General features: G+C 45.5%; 1 protein-coding gene across 1 annotated transcript in view; it reads right to left on the reverse strand.

Annotated features, from left to right (window-relative positions):
• Positions 1-9,662, reverse strand: part of KPTN (kaptin, actin binding protein) — a 53,069-nt gene extending 43,407 nt beyond the window's left edge. The window contains 2 exon segments of the mRNA XM_056539500.1: positions 4,257-4,339; positions 9,410-9,662. Coding sequence (XP_056395475.1) covers positions 4,257-4,339; positions 9,410-9,626 — 300 coding nt within the window. The 5' untranslated portion in view covers positions 9,627-9,662.
• Between the last annotated feature and the right edge of the window lie 8,407 nt (positions 9,663-18,069).

Here is an 18,069-nt window from a genome sequence, read left to right on the forward strand (position 1 = left end):
CCTTAAGGACTCAGCCCATTTTGGCCTTAAGGACTCAGACAATTTAATTTTTACGTTTTCATTTTTTCCTCCTCGCCTTCTAAAAATCATAACTCTTTTATATTTTCATCCACAGACTAGTATGAGGGCTTGTTTTTTGCGCGACCAGTTGTCCTTTGTAATGACATCACTCATTATATCATAAAATGTATGGCGCAACCAAAAAACACTATTTTTGTGGGGAAATTAAAACGAAAAACGCAATTTTGCTAATTTTGGAAGGTTTTGTTTTCACGCCGTACAATTTATGGTAAAAATGACATGTGTTCTTTATTCTGAGGGTCAATACGATTAAAATGATACCCATTATTATATACTTTTATATTATTGTTGCGCTTAAAAAAAATCACAAACTTTTTAACCAAATTAGTACGTTTATAATCCCTTTATTTTGATGACCTCTAACTTTTTTATTTTTCCGTATAAGTGGCGGTATGGGGGCTCATTTTTTGCGCCATGATCTGTACTTTTTTTTTGATACCACATTTGCATATAAAAAACTTTTAATACATTTTTTATAAATTTTTTTTTAATAAAATGTATTAAAAAAGTAGGAATTTTGGACTTTTTTTTATTTTTTTTTCGTTCACGCCGTTCACCGTACGGGATCATTAATATTTTATTTTAATAGTTCGGACACTTACGCACACGGCGATACCAAATATGTCTATAAAAAAAAATTTTACGCTTTTTGGGGGTAAAATAGGAAAAAACGGACGTTTTACTTTTTTATTGGGGGAGGGGATTTTTTTTTTTTTACACTTGAATAGTCCCCATAGGGGACTATTCATAGCAATACCATGATTGCTAATACTGATCTGTTCTATGTATAGGACATAGAACAGATCAGTGTTATCGGTCATCTTCTGCTCTGGTCTGCTTGATCACAGACCAGAGCAGGAGACGCCGGGAGCCGCACGGAGGAAGGAGAGGGGACCTCCGTGCGGCGTTATGAATGATCGGATCCCCGCAGCAGCGCTGCGGGCGATCTGATCGTTCATTTAAATCGCGAACTGCCGCAGATGCCGGGATCTGTATTGATCCCGGCACCTGAGGGGTTAATGGCGGACGCCCGCGAGATCGCGGGCGTCGGCCATTGCCGGCGGGTCCCTGGCTGCGATTAGCAGCCGGGATCAGCCGCGCATGACACGGGCATCGCTCCGATGCCCGCGGTTATGCTTAGGACGTAAATGTACGTCCTGGTGCGTTAAGTACCACCTCACTAGGACGTACATTTACGTCCTGCGTCCTTAAGGGGTTAAACATGTATTAAAAAAAAAAACATAAAAAAGGCTAAAAATCACCAAAAAGAAAAAAACTGGCTGCCAAAACTGAAAATTTCAGAATTTATGCCTTAAAACATTTCAGCACCCTAGATCCACGATCAGGCTGAGAATTCTGTCTACAATAGGTTACACGGTGGAATTTTCATGGAATCTCTGCCCGGAAGATTGCCATTTAGCCAACAGCAGGTCCCAGCAGAACATGCCAGCACTAGGACTGATCCACGAATCATATGTCTCCATAGACGGCAATGCATTTTCGAGCGGATTTCCCAGACAGAAATGACACGTCAATTGTTTCAGCTGAGGCTGGAATCAGGATTTCTTTGGCGGAAACAGATGTTTCTGCACAGGAATTCCGCCGAGTGCACAATGCTGAGGAATCCCATTGAAAACAAAAAGGAATTTCCAAACAGAAACTTTCAGCTGGATTTTGTGTGAACAAATATATCATCAGTATCACCCGCACTAAACCTGTCATACAGGCCTGTAGTGCGGGTGATACTGATCAAAAAGATATTTACCATGTCCCGAACGGTCATGTAAATTTATGTATATGAGGTCCTTCGGGCACGGGCGGAGCTAGGACTGGAGCTCCGGGCACCCCACGTCGTCTTTTGCCGGGCGGGCACTCCGCCCAGCTCATCAATATGCATGACCTCTCTCCTTTCTATGTCGGCAGGTTCACTCCACGGCAGACATTACAGATGGTGCACTGCACTGTGGATGCACGGAGGAAAGCTGCCCGCGGGAATGAGGCTGAAAGTGACGCAGCTTCAGGGTGTACTGGAAGCGGCGCATGCGCAGTGAAGTGAACCTGCCAACAAGGAGAGAGGTCATGCATAGTGATGAGCTGGGCAGAGCGCCCGCCTGGCAAATGGTGACGTGGGGTGCCCGGAGATCTGGTCCTAGCTCCGCCCATGCCCGAAGGACATCATTTACATAAAAAGAAAAAACGGGATAGCGGCGCAGCGGCTGGACCGTTCGGGACAAGGGAAATATCTTTTTGATCAGTATCACCCGCACTACAGACCTGTATGACAGGTTTAATGCGGTTGATACTGAGGACAGATTTCCTTTAAAGGGGTACTCCAGTGAAAAACTATTTTTTTCAAATTAACTGGTGCCAGAAAGTTAAAACAGATTTGTAAATTCCTTTTATTAAAAAATGCAATTCTTCCAGTACTTATCAGCTGCTGTATGCTCCACAAGTTGAGTTGTTTTTTTTCAGTCGGACCACAGTGCTCTCTGCTGACACCTCAATCTATGTCAGGAATTGTCCAGAGCAGGAGAAGTTTTCTATGGGAATTTGCTCCTATTCTGGACAGTTCCCGACATGGACAGAGGTGTCAGCAGAGATCACTGTGGTCAGACAGAGAAGAACAACTCAACTTTTTCTGTAGTATACAGCAGCTGATATGTACTGGAAGGATTAAGATTTTTTAATAGAAGTTTTACAAATCTGTTTAAATTTCTGGAGCCAGTTGATAAAAAAAAAAATAGTAATAAAAAAAAAGATGTTTTTCACAGGAGTACCCCTTTAAGGAGTTGTGAATACAGCCCCATTATGAGCTTAAAGGAAAACAGTCACCTGTTCACTCACACTAAACCCAATACACCGTGTTATAGTGCGGGTGAACAGGAGACCTATTTGGGCTCTCTGACTAATACACATTCCTGCACTCCGGCGCCGGGTCCCTGTGAAGATCCTCTTCTGTCTTCTCTGAATTACGCGCTGTAGGCGGGCTCGCCAGCAGGATTTGAATATTCATGGTCACGTGAGCGCTCAGTAGGCACCATCGTTTACGTGACCAGAGACCATGAATATTCAAATCCAGCCGGTGGGCCCGCCTCCAGCGCGTAATTCAGAGAAGACAAAAAAGGATCTTAAGAGGGAACCGGCGCCGGAGTGCAGGAATGTGTATTAGTCAGAGCGCCCAAATCGGTCTCCTGTTCACCCGCACTATAACCCGGTGTATTGGGTTTAGTGTGGATGAACAGGTGACTGTTTTCCTTTAAATCCTATTCCTATTGCTCAGCAAACATGTGGCACCCCATCACCTCCACTCAGCCTTGAAAGGAGTACTGTATTTTTTGCCATATAAGACGCACATTTTCTTCCCCAAAACTGGGGGTGAAAAGTTGGTGCTTTTATACAGCAAATACACATTAAAACCCTGTCATATCGCGGCGGTCCCTGTGGCCATCAACGGCCAGGACCCGCAGCTAATACAGGACATCACCGATCGCGGTGATGCCCTGTATTAACCCTTCAGACGCGGCGATCAAAGCTGACCGCCGCGTCTGAAGTGAAAGTGACACTAACCCGGCTGCTCAGTCGGGCTGTTCGGGACCGCCACGGTGAAATCGCGGCATCCCGAACAGCTTTCAGGACACCGGGAGGGACCTTACCTGCCTCCTCGGTGTCTGCTCCGTGCCGGGATCCCCTGCATGGCGGAGCTCTCCTTCGACGTCATCACGCACGCCGTCCCGTCATCCAATAGGAGCGGAGTGCGTAGCGACGTGATGACGGCGACGGAGAGCGTGGATCCCGGGGAAGAAGACGTCCGGAGCGACAGGGACACCACGGGGACGCGGCGACATTCAGGGAAGCGGTGATGAGCTGCGACGGGTCCGGAGCGGCGGGGACATGTGAGTATTACCTCCTATCCTGGGGTCTTCAACCTGCGGACCTCCAGATGTTGCAAAACTACAACTCCCAGCATGCCCGGACAGCGAACGGCTGTCCGGGCATGCTGGGAGTTGTAGTTTTGCAACATCTGGAGGTCCGCAGGTTGAAGATTACTGTTGGGTTCAGAATCTTTTTTTTCTAGGTTTTGCACCTTTAAAATTATTATGCCGGTGCGTCCTATAGGGCAAAAAATATGGTAAATAGAGATATAGCAGGGCCACATACAAAACCTGGACACTCACCTTAATAAAGGTTATTCCCACCACCAGACCTCGCTTGGGAAGGGACTTGCTAAAGGAATCAATGGATACAATCTCAGCATCAACTAGAAAACAGAAAGGAGAACAGCTAAGTACAGAGAGCATAGGGAATGTAGACTTTTGCAAGTATTTTTTGTGCCTATTCAAAAAGAGAGAATGAAGCTACTTAATAAAGGGGTTATCCCCTAATAAAGGGGTTATCCCACACTCAAATATTGATCTAGTCCTCTAAGGGCTTCTTCACACGGGGGAAATTCAGAATGGAAAATTTCCTAGCAGAATCCACAATTATCTGGAATTGGCGCTTATGTTGGAACATAATTCCTGACTGATAAATAAATTGGACTTCTGTGGCCTATTTCGCCAAAGGATTTATTCTGTTAATAAATCTTCCGGTGGAATTCAGATCTGTAGCGGAACTTCTGCTGTGGGATTGTGCTGCAAGGAGGAGTCAACTAGGAAATCCTGGCAGATATTCCTTGCCGATTCTGCCTTGCAATTCCATAGTCTGAACATAGGGCTGGGGGGTATACTGGTTCATACCGAAATTTTTGTGCTGCACGATATGAATTTTAACCCAAACCGCAATACCGGTTTGGCCCCTCCCCCTCGGAATGAATGAATCAGCCCAGCGCTGCGCTCTCCCCACATCGGGGAACTAATCCTATGTGACCGGCGAGCACTGTTCTGCTCCCCAATTAATTATTAGCCCAGCCCAGCGCTGTCCCCATCAGGGTACTACTCACATGTCACCCGCATGCGCTGCCCTCCTCGTCCTGTTTGTTGCGGCCGCCGGCGCTGACACTCTATACCAGTGGTCTCTAACCTGCGGACCTCCAGATGTTGCAAAACTACAACTCCCAGCATGCCCGGACAGCCGTTGGCTGTCCGGGCATGCTGGGAGTTGTAGTTTTGCAACATCTGGAGGTCCGCAGGTTGGAGACCACTGCTCTGTACTGTACGCTGTATCCCTATGCCCGGGCTGCAAGAAATAAACAAAATAAACTTTAACTCACCTCCCGTTGGTCCAGTACCAGCCTCACTTGTTTCCTGGGGACGGGAATGTCGGACAGCCGTCAGCCTATCACCGACCGCAGTGATGTTCCGCCGTGATGGGCTGCGCCCACTGTCATGTAAGGAGCCAGTTTCTTACATGACAGTGGGCTCAGCCTATCACCGGCCGAGGCAGAACATCGCTGCGGTCGGTGATAGGCTGACGGCTGTACGACGTTCCCTTCCTCAGCGTAAGGCCGACGTAGGTGCGTTAAGGTTTATTTTATTTATCTTTTGCAGCCCGGGCATAGTGATACCGCACAGTATAGAGAGTGTCAGCGCCGGCGGCCGCAACAAACAGGACGAGGAGGGCAGCGCTTGCAGGTGATGTGTGAGTATTTACCCCGAATGGGGATGTGGGCTGATAATTAATAGGGGGGGGGGGGGGGGCTAGGGAATACCATTATATACCGTGGAAACAACAAAAGTTTAAAAAAAAAGTGATACACACATTTGGTCATACCGCCCTGCCCTATCTGAACATACCCTGAGGCTATGCTCACAGCTGCATTGGGGTTCTGTCCCAGGAGCTGTCACAGAATCTGTTTAAATAGCGAGACTGGAGCGGACAAAAAAAGTATTTTGGTTTGCTCAAATTCTGCTAAATAAAACAACATCTAAATAGAAGGAACACTGGTCGGGAAACACTGCTTTAAATGTACGTTATAAAGCTGTGCATCTTAAAGGGGAATTCTCATTATCGAAGGTTACCCATAGGATAGGCAATAACTAGCTGATTGGTGGCAGCCTGACCACTGGAACCTCCACTGACAATGAGAACTGAGTCCTGGAATAAATGGCGCCCACTGTACATGCTTAGCCAGTGCTTCATTCATTCAGAGGACCTCTTGTGAAGGTCCCATTAGTCCGCCATTAACCCCTCAGATGCCGGGATCAATACAGATCCCGGCATCTACGGCAGTACGCGATTTCAATGAATGATCTGATCGCCCGCAGCGCTGCTGCGGGGATCCGATCATTCATAACGCCGCACGGAGGTCCCCTCTCCTGCCTCCGTCCGGCTCCCAGCGTCTCCTGCTCTGGTCTGTGATCGAGCAGACCAGAGCAGAAGATCACCGAAAACACTGATCTGTTCTATGTCCTATACATAAAACAGATCAGTATTAGCAATCATGGTATTGCTATTAATAGTCCCCTATGGGGACTATTCAAGTGTAAAAAAAAAAAAAGTAAAAAAAATTAAAAGTAAAAAAAAGGGAAAAATCCCCTTCCTCAATAAAAAAGTAAAACGTCCGTTTTTTCCTATTTTACCCCCAAAAAGCGTAAAAAATAAATTTAATAGACATATTTGGTATCGCTGCGCGTGTAAATGTCCGAACTATTAAAATAAAATGTTAATGATCCCGTACGGTGAACGGCGTGAACGAAAAAAAAAAAAGTCCAAAATTGCTACTTGTTTAATACATTTTATAAAAATAAAAAAATTATTAAAAATGTATTAAAAGTTTTTTATATGCGAATGTGGTATCAAAAAAAAGTACAGATCATGGTGCAAAAAAATGAGCCCTCATACCGCCGCTTATACGAAAAAATGAAAAAGTTATAGGTCATCAAAATAAAGGGATTATAAACGTACTAATTTGGTTAAAAAGTTTGAGATTTTTTTTAAGCACAACAATAATATAAAAGTATATAATAATGGGTATCATTTTAATCGTATTGACCCTCAGAATAAAGAACACACGTAATTTTTACCGTAAATTGTACGGCGTGAAAACGAAACCTTCCATAATTAACAAAATTGTGTTTTTCTTTTTAATTTCCCCACAAAAATAGTGTTTTTTGGTTGCGCCATACATTTTATGATATAATGAGTTATGTCATTACAAAGGACAACTGGTCGCGCAAAAAACAAGCCCTCATACTAGTCTGTGGATGAAAATATAAAAGAGTTATGATTTTTAGAAGGCGAGGAGGACAAAACGAAAACGTAAAAATGTTATTGTCTGAGTCCTTAAGGCCAAAATGGGCTGAGTCCTTAAGGGGTTAAAGGGGTACTCCACTGGAAAACAAATTTTTTTTTTTTTAATTAACCGGTGCCAGAAAGTTTAACCGATTTGTAAATTACTTCTATTTAAAAATCTTAATCCTTCCAGTACTTATCAGCTGCTGTATGCTCGACAGGAAGTTTTTTTCTTTTGAATGTCTTTTCTGCCTGACCACAGCGCTCTCTGCTGACACCTCTGTTCATTTCAGGAACTGTCCAGAGCAGGAGGAGAGGTTTGCTATGGGGATTTGCTCCTGCACTGGACAGAGGTGTCAGCAGAGAGCACTGTGGTCAGACAGAAAAGAAATGCTAAAAGAAAAGGACCTCCTGTGTAGCATACAGCTGCTGATAAGTACTGGAAGGATTAAGATTTTTTAATAGAAGTAATTTACAAATCTGATTAACTTTCTGTCACCAGTGGAGTACCGCTTTGAGGACACGTTCACACGAGAGGATTTGATTGCAAACTTGTAATCCCACTTCCCAAGTTTGAATGTGGACGGGCTCTCCGTGGCAGATTTTTGGCAGAGGATTTTCCACAGCGGACAGCAGAATCTGCCCAACTTCAAACTTGCAGTGGGAAAAGAGCTGCCAGTTTGCAATTACATACTCCCATGTTAACTGGCCATTAGGGTAGGGTCATGCATGCATATTTTGCTGCTGCATATTTTCCTACAAAAAACAATTATGTGTTGATCCATTGAAGTGAGTGGTAGAGAAAATCCCTACAGATTTCCCACTACGAGTTATCGTGTGTACAGTGTCCATATTAGGACATCATCAGTCGTCAACCAAACCTCCCTCAGCTCTCAGACAAACCTCCCTCAGACAAACCTCCTTCAGCTCTCAGACAAACTTCCCTCAGACAAACCTCCTTCAGCTCTCAGACAAACCTCCTTCAGCTCTCAGACAAACCTCCTTCACACAAACCTCCTTCAGCTCTCAGACAAACCTCCTTCAGCTCTCAGACAAACCTCCCTCAGACAAACCTCCGTCACACCTCAGACAAACCTCCCTCAGCCCTCAAACCTCCCTCAGCCCTCAGACAAACCTCCCTCAGCCCTCAAACCTCCGTCACACCTCAGACAAACCTCCTTCAGCTCTCAGACAAACCTCCTTCAGCTCTCAGACAAACCTCCGTCACGCCTCAAGCCTCCCTCAGCTCTCAGACAAACCTCCGTCACACCTCAGACAAACCTCTCTCAGCCCTCAGCCAAACCTCCGTCATACCTCAGACGAACCTCCCTCAGCTCTCAGCCAAACCTCCGTCATACCTCAGACGAACCTCCCTCAGCTCTCAGCCAAACCTCCGTCACGCCTCAGACAAACCTCCGTCACGCCTCAGACAAACCTCCGTCACACCTCAGACAAACCTCCGTCACACCTCAGACAAACCTCCGTCACACCTCAGACAAACCTCCCTCAGCCCTCAGCCAAACCTCCGTCATGCCTCAGACGTCAGCCGAACAGCGATTGATGTAAAGTTTTCCTTGATTCCTAGAAAACTGGGAGCGCATGCGCAGCACAAGTAGGCAGCGTTAGGAGCGTAGCCCTGCACATGCGCAGTTGTCCATACTGCTCAGAGCGCATGCTCTGTTTTCCTCTGCTACACAGTTAGCATAGGGAGGCTGCAAAACTTTAACGGCTGTCCGGCTGACGTGTGAGGCATGATGGAGGTTTGGCTGAGAGCGGTTTGTCTGAGGTGTGACGGAGGTTTGCCTTGACGCCTGATGATGTCCTAATATGGACACTGTACATGTGAAAATACCCTTCAAGTACAGCGGGCTTCTCGTGTAGGATATTAGATAGAGAATGTAATTTTTTTCTCGTAGCAATCAGACGTTAATTTTTTTTGTGCAATTTTAAAAGTCAAAACTAAAAACTCTAGTTGCCCTAGGTAACAAGGATCACACCTGAGTTGTCCTTTATCATTCCATGAGCACGCGCTTCCCTCCCTCACATCACTTTACCTGACTAAGGCCACGCCTCTGCAGAACGCACCAAACCACGCCCCCTGAAGGGTAGAGTTCTACGAGCCCCGCCCACAACACGCCCCGTCCGCTCAGCTCCACACCTGGTATGTAGGTGAACTGCAGCTCCCGGGCCCCGGCGCGCAGCTTGTCTCGGAGCTCCTGGTACTTGAAGCTGGTCACTTTACCCTTCAGGGTGGCCGCCAGCAGTTCGTGCCCTCCGCCCCCGGTGCTCGGCAGAACCGACAAACCGTACACATTACTCTGGGAAGGAAAACGACTGAAAGTATCTTCTGTCAGAGGGCAGCAGTCGCCGGACATGACCGGAAGTGACGTGCAGTAAACACGGCTGCCAGTCACTAAGATGGCGGATTCTCACATCCGGTTTACTTTCTGCCGACTATTGACGTGGTGATATCATAATCGTTATCTCTCTGTTTCTTCTCTGGTTGTATATTTAACATTTTGGCATGTATCGTTTTCTAAGGACACACACATAATGGCGCTGATTTACCAAGAGTGGAGTCTTCTTTGTGTTTTTTTTCCCTGGCCGGTATTTTTCCATGGTATTTACGAAGCTGTCAATTTCTCCCTGCGTTTTGCTCATTTTCCTGTTTTGCCCTTTTTTACAACTGTTCTGAGCTGTCTGGGTTTCCAGGCTCAAATCTGCCCATTTTAGGCGGAAACATTAGTAAATTTGTTGGACATTTTTAAAAACAGTCAGGTCATGCCCTTTCCCCCAAAGTCCATGCTCCCTTTGGGTTTTCTGAGTAAAATGGAGAGTTGGACAGGTTTTTGGGATTTTTATGGGAGTAAATATATGCATTGCAGCAGAGGCGGCTCTCTAATTAGGCGATTTAGGCAGCCGCCTAAGACCTCGCGCTAAATGGGGCCTCGCGGCCTCCTAAGTCATGTAATTAGCCCGTTCCCGCAGAATGACATATATATATATATATATATATATATATATATATATATATATATATGTCATGCAGTTAACCCGGCCATGTGCAGCATCGCACGGGTTAACTGGCAGAAGTCCCACTGTTACCAGCGGGGGGACAACTTCTGCAAGCCCCCCCAGGACCATCTGTGGATGGTCCTGGTCAGCGATCACTGTGATTGGTCCCTGTGGACCCAAACTACAGTGAAGATCACCTTAAAGTGATATTCACTGCTGGTTCTAGGAGTTTCAAAACTACAACTCCCAGCATGCCCAGACAGCTTTTGGCTGTCTGGGCATGTTGGGAGTTGTAATTTTGCTAAATCTGGAGGGCCGCAGTTTGGAGACCACTCTCTCCAATCTGCTCTTCCAGATGTTGCAATACTACAACTCTCAGCATGCCCAGACAGTCCAGGCATGGTTGGAGTTGTAGTTCTGTAACATCTGGCCCTTCAGATGTTGCCGAACTACAACTCCCAGCATGTCTGGGCATGCTTGGAGTTGAAGTTTAGCAACAGCTGGAGGGCCGCAGTTTGGGGACCACTGTGCAGTGGTCTTCAATCTATGCTATTCCCGATGTTGCAAAACTACAACTCCCAGCATGCCCAGACAGTCCAGGAATGCTGGCAGTTGTAGTTCTGTAACATCTGGTCCTTCAGATATTGCCAAACTACAACTCCCAGCATGCCTGGGCATGCTTGGAGTTGAAGTTTTGCAACAGCTGGAGGCACACTGGTTGGGAAACATTGTTTCCTAAATCAGTGTTTTCCAACCCGTGTGCCTCCAGCTGTTGCAAAACTTCAACTCCAAGCATGTTACTATGTAACTATGCCCAGACTGCCGAGGCATCTGAAGGGCCAGATGTTAAAAAACTACAACTCCCAGCATTGCTGGACTGTCTGTACATGCTGGGAATCGTAGTCTTGCAACATCTGGAAGAGCACAGATTGAAGACCACTGCACAGTGGTCCCCAAACTGCGGCCCTCCAGATGTTGCAAAACTAAAACTCCCAAAATGCACGGACAGCCAAAGGGCATGCTGGGAGTTGTAGTTTTGAAACAGGTTTGCACAGGGTAGATTCACATGGGCGGGTTTACAGCGAGTCTCACGCTGCAAGTTTGAGATGCAGCAAATTCCCAGCGGGAATCTCGCTGTGAACCCGCCCATGTGACTGTACCCTAAAAACACCACACTACACTACACAAAATAAAAAATAAAACACTACATATACACATACCCCTACACAGTACCCCCCCCCACCTCCCCAATAAAAATGAAAAACATCAGGTACGGCACTGTTTCCAAAACGGAGCCTCCAGCTTTTGCAAAACGACAACTCCCAGTATTTCCTGACAGCCGTTGACTGCCCAAGCATGCTGGGAATTTAGCAACAGCTGGAGGCACCCTGTTTGGGAATCACTGGCGTAGAATACCCCTATGTCCACCCCTATGCAATCCCTAATTTAGGCCTCAAATGCACATGGCGCTCTCACTTCGGAGCCCTGTCGTATTTCAGGGCAACAGTTTAGGACCACATATGGGGTATCGCCGTACTCGGGATAAATTGGCTAACAAATTTGGGGGGCTTTTTCTCCTTTTACCCTTTATGAAAAGGTAAAGTTGGGGGCTACACCAGCCTGTAAAAAATGTTTACAGTAACTTGCTGGTGTTGCCCCAAACTTTTTTTTTTCACAGAAGGTAAAAGGGAAAAAAGACCCCCAAAATTTGTAACATAATTTCTCCTGAGTACAGAAATACCCCATATGTGGATGTAAAATGCTCTGCGGGTGCACAACAAGGCTCAGGAGTGAGAGTGCCATGTAAATTTGAGCTGATTTGCACAGGGGTGGCTGGTAAGGTACCTTTTTTCAAAATTTAAAGGGGATGTGGGGTGCTCAATAGTTTACCACTATAGGGTCGGGAATACACATTTGTGTTCCTGATTCTTTGAATACCCTGTTGACAACTTTATTTCAGTTTTAGGAGACACCAACAAGAATAATTGAGTAGTCAGACACATTTTTTTTATCTATACCCAATGTTTGTGTATAGATATTTTGTAGAATAATTTAATTAGAAAAATAAGATTTCAAGAGCTGAGAATAGCGAGGTTATGATATATATTAACCTCTTAAGGACCTAGGACGTATGGGTACGTCCTGGGTCCCGATCCTGCGATATAACGCGGGGTCACACGGTGACCCCGCATCATATCGCGGCGGGCCCGGCGTCATAGTGAAGCCGGGACCCGCCTCTAATAGTGTGTAGCACTGATCGCTGTGCCGCACGCTATTAACCCTTTAGCCGCGCGCTCAAAGCTGAGACACGCAGGCTAAAAACGAAAGTAATAGTGCCCGGCTAGCTCAGGGAGCTGTTCGGGATCGCCGCGGTATAATCATCCCGAACAGCTGTAGCACAGGAGGAGGTCTTCTTACCTTCTCCTGTGCTGTCCGATCACCGAATGAATGCATCAAGCCTGAGATCCAGGTTTGAGCAATCAATCGCCGAAAACACTGATTGATCCATTCCTATGGAGATGGATCAATCAGTGTAAAAGATCAGTTAATGCAATGTTATAGTGCCCCCTATAGCTATAGCTATAATATTGCATTAGAAAAGTGTAAAAAAAGCATTAACCCTTTCAATTATCCCTTCCCCTAATAAAAGTTTGAATCACCCGGCATTTCCAAGAATAAAAAAAACATTATGTAAATAATAATAAAAATAAACATATGTGGTATCGCCGCATGCGGAAATGTCTGAATTATAAAAATATACCGCTTTTTAGACCGCTCGTTCAATGGCCTATGCGCAAAAAATTTCCAAATTCCAAAATAGCGCTTTTTTGATCACTTTTTATACCGCTAAGTCTGATCAGAACAAAAATGGTACCGCTAAAAACTTCAGATCACGGCGCAAAAAATTAACCCTCATAGCGCCCTGAACACAGAAAAATAAAAAAGTTATAGGGGTCAGAAGATGACCATTTTAAACGTATACATTTTCCTGCATGTATTCATGATTTATTTCTGAAGTGATACAAAATCAAACCTATATAAGTAGGGTATCATTTTAATCGTATGGACCTACAGAATAAAGATAAGGTATCATCTTTGCCGAAAAATGTACTACGTAAAAACGGAAGCCCCCAAAACTTACAAAATAGTGTTTTTTCATAAATTTTGTCGCACATTGATTTTTTTTCACCGTAGATTTTTGACTAATGTCATTACAAAGTAGAATTAGTGACGCAAAAAATAAGCCATCATGTGGAATTTTAGGTGAAAATTTTTGAGTTATGATTTTTTAAAGTTAAGGAGGAAAAATTGAAAATGAAAAAACGGAAAAAGCCCGGGTCCTTAAGGGGTTAAAGTTAACCTTAAAATATGCTTAAAAATTAATTTTAATATCGCCTGCTTACTTTTTTTTTTGCATTGCAGTGTGAACTACCTTGTGTGTGTTCCTGTTGAAAACAATATATACCAATATGTGCTCCAAAGACCTCAATATGGTCGGTCTGCAAATAAAGCATTTGGCACAATAAGTGTATTGGAAACCCAGGCCAAGGATCAGGGCAGATCCACATCATAAACTGAAAATAAGATTAACCCCTTAAGGACATAGGGCGTATCCATACGCCCCCGTTTCCAAGTCCTTAAGGACCGAGGGCATATGGATACGCCCTGAGCATTTCCGGCCCCCGCCGCTAGCCGGAGCGGAGCCGGAGCCGGATGCCTGCTGAAATCGTTCAGCAGGCATCCCGGCATATCGCCCAGGGGGGTCATTATGTCCCCCCATGTCGGCGATTGCCGCAGATCGCTGGACAATTCAGTCCAGCGATCTGCGGCGGATTCCGGGTCAATCGGGTCTCCAGTGACCCGATGACCCGGAATTACTGGCTGAACAACCAGAGCCAGCAGGGGTGAGGTGGCACTGGTGCCACCTCACGATCGCCCTGATTCGTCGGCCGGATTCCCGGCCGACCAATCAGGGCGCCTGCTGCGGGTGTCACTCCCGCAACCCGCTCCGCCCCTCTTCCGGAAGACGTGAGCGGGTGCGGGAAGACTACCCCGGGTGCTGGGGACCCCGATCCCCGGCGTCCCTGTTGGGATCGGGGCCCCAGGAGCGACGGTGGCGGCGAGGGACTGACCTGTGCGGCGGCATCGTGGAGCAGCAGCAGGAGGTGAGTGACAGCCTCCTGCTGTTGCTTAGCAACAGCTCCCAGCATGCAAAAAGGGCATGCTGGGAGCTGTAGTTATGCAACAGCAGGAGGCAGACCACCACAACTCCCAGCATGCCCTTATGGGCATGCTGGGACTTGTAGTTTTGCAACAGCTGGAGGCACATTCTTTCTATGGAAAAGTGTACCTTCAGCTGTTGTATAACTACAACTCCCAGCTTGCACAATCAGCTAAAGTGCATGCTGGGAGTTGTAGTGGTGCATCTGGTGGTTGCATAACTACAACTCCAAGCATGCCCGTTGGCTGTCGGTGACTGCTGAGAGTTGTAGTTTTGCAACAGCTGAAGGCTCACTGAGTTAAGTAGCAAACCAGTGTGTCTCCAGCTGTTGCATAACTACAATCCCCAGCATCCCCAGCCAATGTAGTATGCCTCCGGCTGTTGCATAACTACAAGACCCAGCATGCCCTTCCGCTGTCTGTAAATGCTGGGGGTTGTAGCTTTTGCAACAGCTGAAGGCACACTGGTTGCAAAACACTGAGTTTGTTACCAAACTCGGTGTTTCACAACCTGTGTGTCTCCAGCTGTTGCAAAACTACAACTCCCAGCATGCACTGATAGACCATACATGCTGGGAATTGTAGTTTTGCAACAGCTGGAGGTATTCCCCCCCCCCCCATGTGAACGTACAGGGTACACTCACATGGGCGGAGGATTACAGTAAGTATCCGGCTGCAAGTTTGAGTTGCGGCAAATTTTCTGCCACTGCTCAAACTGCCAGCGAGAAACTACTGTGAACCCTCCGCCCCTGTGACTGTACCCTAAAAACACTACACTACACTACCACAAAATAAAATAAAAAGTAAAAAACACTACATATACACATACCCCTACACAGCCCCCCTCCCCAATAAAAATGAAAAACGTCTGGTACGCCACTGTTTCCAAAACGGAGCCTCCAGCGGTTGCAAAACTACAACTCCCAGCATCCACTGATAGACCGTGCATGCTGGGAGTTGTAGTTTTGCAACAGCTGGATGTTTCCCCCCCCAATGTGAACGTACCGGTACACTCACATGGGCGGAGGATTACAGTAAGTATCCGGCTGCAAGTTTGAGCTGCGGCAAATTTTCTGCTGCAGCTCAAGCTGCCAGCGAGAAACTACTGTGAACCCCCGCCCGTGCGACTGTACCCTAAAAACACTACACTAACACAAAATAAAAAGTAAAAAACACTACATATACACATACCCCTACACAGCCCCCCTCCCCAATAAAAATGAAAAACGTCTGGTACGCCACTGTTTCCAGAACGGAGCCTCCAGCTGTTGCAAAACAACTACTCCCAGTATTGCCAGATAGCCACTGACTGTCTAGGCATGCTGGGAGTTTTACAACAGCTGGAGGCACCCTGTTTGGGAATCCCTGGCGTAGAATACCCCTATGTCCACCCCTATGCAAGTCCCTAATTTAGGCCTCAAATGCACATGGCGCTCTCACTTTGAAGTCCTGTCGTATTTCAAGGCAACAGTTTAGGGTCACATATGGGGTATCGCCGTACTCGGGAGAAATTGGGCTTCAAATTTTGGGGGTGATTTTCTGCTATTACCCTTTTTAAAAATGTAAAATTTTGGGGAAAACAAGCATTTTAGGTAAAAAAAAAAAATTTTTTTTTTACATATACAAAAGTCATGAAACACCTGTAGGGTATTAAGGTTCACATTACCCCTTGTTACGTTCCCCGAGGGGTCTAGTTTCCAAAATAGTATGCCATGTGTTTTTTTTTGCTGTTCTGGCACCATAGGGGCTTCCTAAATGCGGCATGCCCCCAGAGCAAAATTTGCTTTCAAAAAGCCAAATGTGACTCCTTCTCTTCTGAGACCTGTAGTGCGCCAGCAGAGCACTTTTCACCCCCATATGGGGTGTTTTCTGAATCGGGAGAAATTGGGCTTCAAATTTTGGGGGGTGTTTTCTGCTATTACCCTTTTTAAAAATGTAAAAATTTTGGGAAACCAACCATTTTAGGTAAAAAAAAAAAAAAATTTCACATATGCAAAAGTCGTGAAACACCTGTGGGGTATTAAGGTTCACTTTACCCCTTGTTACGTTCCCTGAGGGGTCTAGTTTCCAAAATGGTATGCCATGTTTTTTTTTTGCTGTCCTGGCACTATAAGGGCTTCCTAAAGGTGACATGCCCCCCAAAAACCATTTGTCGCTCCTTCCCTTCTGAGCCCTCTACTGCGCCCGCCGAACAATTAACATAGACATATGAGGTATGTGCTTACTCGAGAGAAATTGGGTTTCAAATACAAGTAAAAATTTTCTCCTTTTTATCCCTTGCAAAAATTCAAAAATTGGGTCTACAAGAACATGCGAATGTAAAAAATGAAGATTTTGAATTTTCTCCTTCACTTTGCTGCTATTCCTGTGAAACACCTAAAGGGTTAATACACTTACTGAATATCATTTTGAATACTTTGGGGGGTGTAGTTTTTATAATGGGGTCTTTTATGGGGTATTTCTAATATGAAGACCCTTCAAATCCACTTCAAACCTGAACTGGTCCATGAAAAATAGCGAGTTTGAAAATTTTGTGAAAAATTGTAAAATTGCTGCTGAACTTTGAAGCCCTCTAGTGTCTTCCAAAAGTAAAAACTCATAAATTTTATGATGCAAATATAAAGTAGACATATTGTATATGTGAACCCAAAAAAAAATTATTTTGAATATCCATTTTCCTTACAAGCAGAGAGCTTCAAAGTTAGAAAAATGCAAAATTTTCATTTTTTTCATCAAATTTGGGGATTTTTCACCAAGAAAAGATGCAAGATACCACAAAATTTTACCACTAAGTTAAAGTAGAATATGTCACGAAAAAACAATCTCGGAATCAGAATGATAACTAAAAGCATTCCAGAGTTATTAATGTTTAAAGTGACAGTGGTCAGAATTGCAAAAAATGCTCAGGTTCTTAAGGTGAAAAAGGGCTCGGTCCTTAAGGGGTTAAAATGTGAATACACGTGGCAGAATTCTGAGGAGACTTTCAGAGTTTTTGCCACATTGAAGCCAACCACACTGGTGTAATATAAAGCCACTATTGCCTTCATATAATGGCCCCAAACCAGTCTGACAGTGGTTCTGACCCAAGCCAACAGCTGTCCAGAGCTGCAACGATTCATCGATTAAATTCGATAACGGGATTCGTTGTCGACTAATCCCATTATCAAATAATCGCCCGATTCGTTGTCCACGGCCAGGAGGCTGCTGCGGGCACAGAGTGCGGGGGCTGCACAGAGATCGTGGGGAGTCCCCTAGCGGTGGGACCCCCGCGATCAGACATCTTATCCCCTATCCTTTGGATAGGGGATAAGTTGTATAAAGCCGGAATACCCCTTTAATGCACTACGCTAGTGTGAAAGCGAACCAAGGCTGGAAACATACACAGGGTTTTGGTCCAATAACAGCGTGCATGCATCATGGAGTTTATTTTGGCCAAAATTGCTGCAGATGTTAGCTGGGAGTCAATAGGAAAATATGAAATGTCACCTGCATGGCATTTTTGTTTTTACCCTTTAAGGATCCACTCTTGACTTTGGCTCAAAAAATGACAGTGGCAGTATTCCAAAAAATACTGTGTGGAAA

This window comes from Hyla sarda, chromosome 9 (genome assembly GCF_029499605.1).
Source record: "Hyla sarda isolate aHylSar1 chromosome 9, aHylSar1.hap1, whole genome shotgun sequence".
Taxonomy (NCBI): domain Eukaryota; kingdom Metazoa; phylum Chordata; class Amphibia; order Anura; family Hylidae; genus Hyla; species Hyla sarda.